Genomic DNA, 9,241 nt, shown 5'->3' with positions numbered 1-9,241 from the left:
GGAGCCCTCCTAGAGGGAATGAACATAGAACAAGGTCCTGAAGGATGAGTTGGATTTGGAGAGGGAAAGAGGGACAGTAAGGCATTTCAGGCAAGCCACACACAAAGGTGTGAAGTTAGAGCAGACTGGAAGTTGTGTGTAGAGAAGTCATTACTATTTCTTGGCAAACCTCCTGTGTGCTGAGGCATGACACCAAGCAATGGAAGATGGACAATAAGATGTGGGAGATGGGGAATGGGAAGACATATACTCAAACAAATACAGGCCATGTGCATTATTCCACAACAACGTAAGCTCTCGGAAAGTAGAACCCTTATCTGTCCTGTACATCACTGTATTCTCCACTACCTAGAGCAATGCCAGGCACAAAGTAAGTGGTTAATAAATGCATATTGAATGCAGTAATACTACAAATGGAGACACAGAGTAATATTAATACTGACAGTTACCATTTATTGAGCACATTCGTCTATCTGCCAGGCACTGTACTAAGAGTTTTTTGTTTGTTTTTAGAGACAGGGTCTCACCATGTTGCCAGGTTGGCCTCAAATTCCTGGGCTCAAGTGATCTTTCCACCTTAGGCCCTCAAGTAGCTAGGATGACTCTGCACCCAAGCCAGTTTTATATCTGAGATCTTATATGATCCTCTGACCTTTTGAAAGTACTGTAATTCTCTCATTTCACCAAGGTGTTACGTAAGTAACATTTGCTTCAAGATTACTTTACCCAGTAAGTGACAGAATTGGGACTTGAATTCATGGCTGCCTAACTTCACAGTCCCATTTCCGGAACCTGAGGGTCTACTGTTCAAAAATGTGGTTTGGAGAAGTTTGCTGTGAACTCATTCAAAAGCATAAGACCTAAGATAGGAGGACTACTTAAATAAAACCAGCGTAGAGTAGTGAGCATGAATTAAAGTAGTTATAGTGGGAATGGAGGGGGAAAAAGAACTATTTTTTGACACTTCAAAGGGCTTCTAAATAAAGCTCAGGGCTTGGTGACTTGCTGGATGTAGCATGATGACTAAGTTCCTCACCTGGGAATAGGAAGAACGCTAGTAGGAGCTTTTCTGTAATTCCTAGTTTGACAAATCTCTAGGTTTGCTATTTTCTAAAAGCCCCTAATCAGGTGCTGGTCACATACAGTAGTAAAAACTAGCTTGAAAAGCCACACTCAGGAGGGCAGAATAAAAGCCTGAGGCCGACTGAGGTGATGCATGCCTGTAATCTCATCCACTCGGGAGGCTGAGGCAGGAGGATCACAAGTTTGAGGTCAGTATGGGAAAGTTTGCAAGACCCTGTCTTATAATACAAAATGGGAAGGACTGAAGATGTAGCTCAGTGATAAAGCTCTCCTGAGTTCAATCCCAAATACCGCAAGAAATAAGTAAATCTGAAAAAAGAAGACCGTGGAGAACGCACGGAGCAGCGCTCCTGCAGCGCTCAGATCCTAGAGCCAGGCTGGCGCTACAAAAAGAGAGGCGTGGCTTGCCCAGGAACTACAATTCCCACAAGGCATTGGGTTTCCGGCCAGAGCTTATTTCCGGCCTTTTGGATGCTGACGTTCTCTTCCGGTCGTGGTGGCGCCCGGGCCTTTGGGATGCTCACGGTGAGTCCACAGGCTTAGGGAGTTGGAGCGGGAGGGGTGATAGCCCCGGGTCCGCACAGCCCTCGGCAGCCGGGGGTTCGCGCGGGCAGGCCGCACCGGCGGGAGGACGGGTAACCTTGGCGGAGGGAGTGGGGGCGGACCGGAGGAAGGAGGGGGCAGATCAAACCGAACCCCCAGGGACCCGGGGAAGGATGTGGGGACAAGGACAGCGGGATCCTGGGGATGGACTGGTGGGGAGGGGATCGAGACTTAAGGAGGATCCCTACCGGAGCTGTGGGGGAGGAACGTTGCTGCGCGAAGGCTGCCGCCTGCGGGTCCCCGGGTGAGGGAAAGCGAGAGGCTGCTGCAGACCTGAGGTGGCCACAGGACACCGCAGGAAAACCCTGTTCTGCCCCGTGCTAAGGGCACCCGCCAGCTGATGAGCATCTGGACGCAGGAAGGGTGCCGTTTTCCGGGGCTAATGAGTCTGGACAGTGGTCAGCGCTGGTAGCCTGCGCAGGGCTTTGTGGAGTGGGCAGCTGCTTGGATAGGGGATCAAGAGAGTTTTGATGGACTTATAAGGGAAGGCTGTCAGGAGGATTTTGGTCACATACTACTGGGTTGACTACTTACTTTGCTTTTTTTCTCCAAAGATGAGGCTGCTGGCGTTTGTGGCTCTGTTAGCTGTCACTCAAGCAGAGGAAGGAGCCAGACTTCTGGCCTCCAAGTCCCTGCTGAACCGATATGCGGTGGAGGGGCGAGACCTGACTTTACAGTACAACATCTACAATGTTGGCTCAAGGTAAGGAGGCGCTGGGATTTCCGACTGGGCCCTTTTCTGGATTCTTAGTTCTCAGATGAGCATAAGGAACATCTTGGTGAGTAGTGATTTCTCTTGGGATTTGTTATCTAGTAACATTAGATATTACTGGGCCTACTCTTGGAAGTAGAGGACATTTTTACCTACACTGCAAAACACCATATTCCAGTTTTTAGGTTGGAAGAGTTTCAGAGTAGAGAAGACACAAGAATTGTGAAACCAGGGCTGAGGATGTGGCTCAAGCGGTAGCGCGCTCACCTGGCATGCATGCGGCCCGGGTTCGAACCTCAGCACCACATACCAACAAAGATGTTGTGTCCGCCAACTAAAAAATAAATATTAAAAATTCTCTCTCTCTCCTCTTTCACTCTCTCTTTAAAAAAAAAAAAAGAATTGTGAAACCAGAGAGGAAGATGAAGACATAGAAAATGTACAGGCCTTTGCTACCTCAAAGGTTTAAGTTTCAGCTTCCTTCTTTCACTATTCATGAGCATTTTTATTGCCGTTCTTTCATTTTATTCCCTTTAATTTTTTTTTCCCATATTTGTCCTCTCTTCCAACCCCTCCCACACACACAAAGAAATTGAGACAAGAATGAATTTGGGCCCATTCCCTTCTAGATGCTCAGATATTTTGGTATTTCTGAGTGGTAGAATCTAGTCTTCAACATAAATCCTTCAGTGCCACAGACTCAAATTATTATGTGAATCTCTTTTGAGTTCTGACATTTTAACATAAATTTGATTTTTGATTGAGTAGTTTAATGTTATTAACCTTACCTACTCTTTTTGTTTCCTCTGTTCTCAGTGCTGCATTAGATGTGGAATTATCTGATGATTCCTTCCCTCCAGAAGACTTTGGCATTGTCTCCGGTATGCTCAATGTCAAATGGGACCGGATTGCCCCGTATCCTCTTGGCTCTGGGTGTTGGAGACTGGGGAAGGAGGCCACTGCCTGCAAAGTAGCATGGGTACTTGAAGTAGACTGGGAACATGAGGCAGGAAAGACTAGTGTAAATTGTGTGAGCATGATTTCAAGAAGACCTGAGGGGGGTTCTTGAAGTTTTGGTTGTAAGGCCCTGAAACATACTATATTAGAAAGTTATAGACACAAAGATGTCTGTGGCCAGGCATGGATGTTTAAGACGGTCATCCCAGCCCCAAGATGTTTTTTTAAAAGAAATTCAGTGAATCTGGGCATGGTGGCACACAGCTACAATCCCAGCTACTCAGGAAGATCACAAATTCAGGGTCAGCCTGGGCAACTTAGTAAGATCCTATGTAAACAAAAAATTAAAAAGGCCAGGAATGTAGCTCAGTTGTATAGTGTCTTGGGTTAAATCCCCAGTGCAGAAAGGATAGAGGAAGGGAAGGAGGGAAGAAATTAAATGGGATACTAGCATGGAGAACCTGGGTGACCATTTTGAAGTCTCTAATTCAAGGAGTTTCTTTTTCTGATCTACCAGTTATTTCCTAAGTATCGGATTAGGTACTTGATGTTTTTGTTTATCTCACTCTCCCCCCTCCCCTTCTCCTCTCCTCCTTTCCCCCTCTCCTCCTTCCCTCCCTCCCTCTCTCCCTCCCTCTTTTGTGGTCCTGAGGATTGAATCCAGGGCTTGGTGCATGCTAGGCAAACACTCTTCGCTGAGCTACATCCTAGCCCTATTTTCTCTTGTTAATTAAAGTATATTTAGATTTTTCTCAGGAGGGTAAATGTACTCTTTGTATTTTTTCTCATTTTCTGTTTTTTGTATTTTCAAAAACTTTGTTCACATACAGTCGATGAAAGAGATCTGTGAGCTTACGTGAGTATGATTTTTCATCTGTAATATATTTGCAAGTTTACTTCAAAAACCTTGATATATCATGAGCCCCTTAATTTAGCAAAGACATCATAATACACCACATGCTCGATTTTTTTTTTTAAAGCGGTTTTTTGATTCCTATGGTGTATTGCAGATATGAATTCACATGTTGGCAACTATTTTAGGAATGGTGCGCTTAGGCTACAAGCTGAAAGGTTCTTACCACCTTAGCTTCATTTTCCCTTCCTTAACTCTTGGACCAGTGCTAGCAACGTCTCCCACACCGTGGTCCTGCGTCCTCTCAAGGCTGGTTACTTCAACTTCACCTCAGCCACAATTACTTACCTGGCCCAAGAGGACGGTCCTGTTGTGGTGAGTTGCCCAAGTCCTGGGTTGGATGGGGCTTGGATCTGTCTGCCCTTAAGAATTCCTAGAGAATTTCCACCATAGCCTCTAGGTTGTGAAAGAGATAAGACTGACCAAAAACTCCGTGTTGTCCTAAGAAGTGTGATTCAATTTGTAGAGATATAGAACAGAGTCACTGAAATAGATGGAAAAAGAGCTTCATAACATTCCCTTCCTCTTCATTCCTTCTGCATTCCTTTTACTCTGGAATGTGTCATTTGCTATCTAGTTTTTTGCTGTCCTTGCCTTTCTGGTCATTTTTTGTTTTTGTTTTGTTTGTGGTACTGAGAACCCAGGGCATGCTGGGTAATTTTCATTATCTTCTAAGCCACTGTCAGATGATTGACAGGCTCCACTGTTCCCATCTTGCCCTTGCTTAGAATGTCCTGCCAATTGCTTTGAAGCTAAGATCTCCTGCCTGTCATTGCACACCCTCCAATAGTCTTGTCCTGTCTCTCCAGCCTTCTTTCCCACTCCACCCACACAGATCCCAATCCTCACTAGTTCAAGCTCCTTCCTGCACTCCCTCCCCTCTCAGTGCTTATTCTTTCCTTTGTTCTTATTCTTTGCCTTTGTTCTGTTTGAAATACTCTCTATCCTCCATTTCATTAGCAGAAGTCTTCTCAAGACCCAATTTTGAGCTGTATCTCCTTGTTACTGTCTTCTGCCAAATGTGGCGGCACATGCCTGTAATCCCAGAAATTTGGGAGGCAGAGGAGGGAGGATTGCAAGTTCAAAGTCAACCTCAGCAATTTAGCCAGGCCCTCAGCAACTTAGCAAGACCCCTAAAAAATAAAAAGGGCTGCGAATGTGGCTCAGTGGTAGCATGCCCCTGGGTTTAATTCTTGGTTACCTTACCCCTGCCAAAGTTTTAGTTGCTTACTGTCTTCATTAGTTTTGTTTCTTATATGTAGGTCTTCCCTTCTTTTCATCTCCCAATTTAATTATAAACTCCTGGGGCACAGGAACTCAGTCTTTTGATTGATTCATTAAAGATCAATAGACATTTCTTGAGCCCTTACGATGTGCTAGACTCTGGGAAATACCAAGAAAACTAGGACACCATCCCAGTCCCAAAAATCTTAGATCATAAGTTTGTAAATTTATGAAGGTAAACCATGGTCCTGTCCAGGGAACTAAAAGAAATCTAAAATTCTGTAACAGTGCACTTTCAAATCGTTCATTTTTTCATAAACCACATGGACTCTGTTCTTGTAATCTTAGCTGTTTTCACATCTTGTATCATTTCTGTTTTCAGAACCAACTTCAGGACTCTGGTTCTACCCAATACTTGATGGGTTAATAGATAAAAAAATCTAAGACTCAGCTGCCGTCTTAGAACAAAGTTGTTTGCAATGCGCTTCAAACTCTTGGCCTCCTCTTCAAAGCAAAGGAATGTGGGCCAATCCCAGCCCTCCACTTGTAATGTCCACTTGGAGAGGGCTTTATAATTTTCATAATTCTTTTCATTATTTCATTTGAGCCTTATGTGAGCCCTGTGAGGTATAGAAGAGGAGTTTTGTTTGAGGAGTAAGTAAATGATTGCTGAAGGCGAGTCATTCCACTGCACATCTGGCCTTGCAGAGGGACCAGTGGTGGTGAGCAGTTTCACTCTCCAGAGTCTGAAGCTTTGACAGAAGGATCGAGCTTTCATTCCAGGTGCATACCTGGCCCACCCTTTTAATAAATGCATAGCCGGTGGTGTTTTTCAGGTCTCCTGGCTCCTAATTTACTATTCTTTCCAACACCCAGTACACTTAGGAGAATCATCCGACTCTTCCTGGTTCAAATACTTGTCCTTTTTTTTTTTTTTTTTTTTTTTTGCATTGAACCAGGGCCCCACACATGCAAGGCAAGGGCTCGGCCACTGAGCCACATTTCCTTGTGAGAAGGCCTTCCTCGTCTTCTTGGAGCACTCTTTGGGATACTTTGGGAACTGAAAAATCTGATGTGGGGACTGCTTCCTTCCTTAGATGAGACGACTGGAGATTGCCTTAATGTCTTTCTTTTCTCTTCAGGTTGGCTCCACCAGTGCACCTGGGCAGGGAGGAATCCTGGCTCAGCGGGAGTTTGACAGAAGATTCTCCCCTCATTTTGTAAGCTTTCTAATATTTTCTCATTCTCCTGGGGTGAGAACACTCTTGGTTCTGGAACCTCTTGGCCTCCTTAAAAGACTTCATTGGTCGGCCTACCTGTCTGGTTTTTTGTTGTTGTGTTTGGTTTTGTTTTGTTGGTATCTGATACAGACAGTTATCAAATATCCTGATTTAACCATGCTCAGAGATTTTCATCAATGAGATTGCTATTGCCAGAACCATAGAACTGGCCTTTTTCTCTACTCAACCTTGAGCAGAGCCTGGTCTACATGGAGGATCTTTTTTGTGTGGGGAAGGTACCAGGGATTGAACTCAGCGGCACTTGACCACTGAGCCCTATTTTGTATTTTATTGAGAGACAGGGTCTCACTGAGTGGCTTAGCACCTCGCCATTGCTGAGGCTGGCTTTGAACTCCCTCCTACCTCAGCCTCTCAAGCTGCTGGGATACGGGTGTATGCCTCCGAGCCCAGCTCATTTTTGGAGGTTTAAGAGAGTATCTGACTAGGTTTAAAGAGTCATAGCGTGCTGGCCATGGTGGTGCACACCTGTAATCGGGAGGCTGAGGCAGAAGATCACAGTTTGAGGCCAGCCTCAGCAACTTAGCAAGCCCTGTTTCAAAAATAAATAAAGAACTGGGGATATAGCTCAGAGGTGGAGCACCCCTGGGTTCCATCCCCAGTGCCAAAAAAAAAAAGGGTCATAGAACATTGAGAAAGTCAAGCAGGAACTTGGTGTTTGATCTAGGAGAGAATATTTTGAAGATGTGGCTAAAATACTGAATGAAGGAATTCCTTCATTCAGTGAGTGATTGTAAAGTTCCTAATCACGTGCTTGCTGAGCTTTGCTTTGGGAAGGCATGGCCATCAAGGCATAGTCCCTCCCGGTAAGAGATTGTTACAGGCTCATATAGGCCCCAGCAGGTAGGTGGCGAAGACACCTTGAGACGCTTATGCAGGGCGCCAGGGGAGCACACCGCAGCATCCGGCCTGTTTTCAGGAGCCACAGGGACTCATCCAAGGAGGAGGCTAGGGAGGGCAGGGGTTCTAAACAGAAGGGGTGATCAGATGTCAGACTAGAGGGTGTGACGGGGAATGGTGAGCTGTCTGTCAAAGCTAAAGGGCAGAAGTGAGGTGAGGGGATGGAGGAGGGGGATGAGGGGGGTCAGGAAGGTCAGAGGAAGCCTGACTGCTAGGGGCAAGACCTGGGCACCTCCGTTCTCAAACACTGCCTGGAAGCAGTCTGGAGGCCTTTGGTTTCACAGCTTGAAGATTGGTCTCCAGAAAGCCTTTCTGTGTCAGGAGTGGTCAGAGGAACTTTGTGGCTAAAGTTCTGCTTAGAATCTGGGCCACACACTCCCTTTTCTTGTTGGGCCTACTCCTTCCCTGGGCTCTCCTGAGCACTTATCGGCTTCTAAGCAAGGCCTTGGTTTTCCTCCACAGCTGGACTGGGCAGCCTTCGGGGTTATGACCCTTCCGTCCATTGGCATCCCCCTGCTCTTGTGGTACTCCAGCAAAAGGAAATACGACACCCCCAAAACCAAGAAGAACTGAGTGGGGCTTCCGTGGCCCTCCTCTCCCAAGAAAACAGGTGCTTTCCAGACTCCAGCGGGATCTCAGATGCAATCTCTTCCCCCTTACTCTTGGCCGCCTTCTCCTGGTCCCTGCCCTGCTCTCAACCAGAGTGAAGGACCCGGCCTGGGAGTCTGTGAGGGCCTTGGTGGTTCCACTGTGAAGCCATACAGACAGGATGGCCTTCAGCCCCTGCGTGCGCCTAGAGGCTGTCTGGGGCCCCACTGAGGTGCTGTTGGTATTTCGCTGCAACGTGAACTCTCAGGTCCAGGAGAGGCCTTTCAGAGATGCCTGACACCACCCTGTCCCCTTCCTCCTCTTTCAGAAGAGGGTGAGAGATGAAATGAAAGCCGTGGGACTCTCAGAGGCTATCCAGTCTCTTCTGGGTTAGGGAAGCGCTTACCAAATGGGGTTTTTTAATAAAAACAAATTCCACACACCGACTCGCCTGTTTTCCCGCCAGCCTGGTGAGCAAAGGTTGCTGCGGGAGCTTGGGCCCTGCGTGCCCCATTCCTGGGCAAGCAAGTTAAGTTCTGGTCTCCTTGCCACAGGGTTGTGGTCTCTGCCCCCTGTGAGTCCTCCTTCCCTCTGAGTGTTCCTGTCAGTCACCACCTACTGTCCTGACCCTTCCTTGCCTGTTAGCTCTCCACTGCTGGGGAAGATGGAGGAACAGCTGTTTTCACGCCCTGGAGTCCTGATCTGTATCTATTTAGCATTCATTTATTTTTGGCACCAGGGACTGAACTCAGGAGTACTTTACCACTGAGCTACATCACCAGCCCTTTTTATTTTTTCAGTTGTTGATGGACCTTTATTTATTTTTAAAATTTATTTATATGCAGTGCTGAGATAAACCCAGTGCATCACATATGAGGCAAGTACTTGCCACTGAGCCACAACCCCAACCCTGTTTTTTTATTTTGAAAGTGTCTCTCTAAGTCATGGAGGCTGGCCTTGAAC

At 46.5% G+C, this 9,241-nt stretch overlaps 1 protein-coding gene across 2 annotated transcripts; it reads left to right on the top strand.

Annotated features, from left to right (window-relative positions):
• The first annotated feature begins 1,511 nt into the window (after window positions 1-1,511).
• Window positions 1,512-8,720, top strand: SSR2 (signal sequence receptor subunit 2). Of its 2 annotated transcripts, none has more exons than XM_081306716.1 (6): window positions 1,512-1,608; window positions 2,241-2,389; window positions 3,215-3,313; window positions 4,475-4,583; window positions 6,635-6,712; window positions 8,153-8,720. In XM_081306716.1, the coding sequence occupies exons 1-6, from the start codon at window positions 1,555-1,557 to the stop codon at window positions 8,261-8,263; spliced, it is 600 nt and encodes a 199-aa protein (XP_081162842.1). In that variant the 5' UTR covers window positions 1,512-1,554; the 3' UTR covers window positions 8,264-8,720. The 2 variants fall into 2 exon arrangements, with proteins under 2 accessions (XP_081162842.1, XP_081162843.1); XM_081306717.1 differs by lacking the exon at window positions 1,512-1,608 and adding an exon at window positions 1,631-1,718.
• Window positions 8,721-9,241: the final 521 nt, after the last annotated feature.

Source organism: Spermophilus citellus (assembly GCF_964194105.1).
Source record: "Spermophilus citellus genome assembly, chromosome: 9".
In the NCBI taxonomy this organism is placed as follows: Eukaryota; Metazoa; Chordata; class Mammalia; order Rodentia; family Sciuridae; genus Spermophilus; species Spermophilus citellus.
The sequence above is the reverse complement of the archived record's forward strand: the minus strand, read 5'-3'. Positions and strand labels throughout refer to the sequence as shown.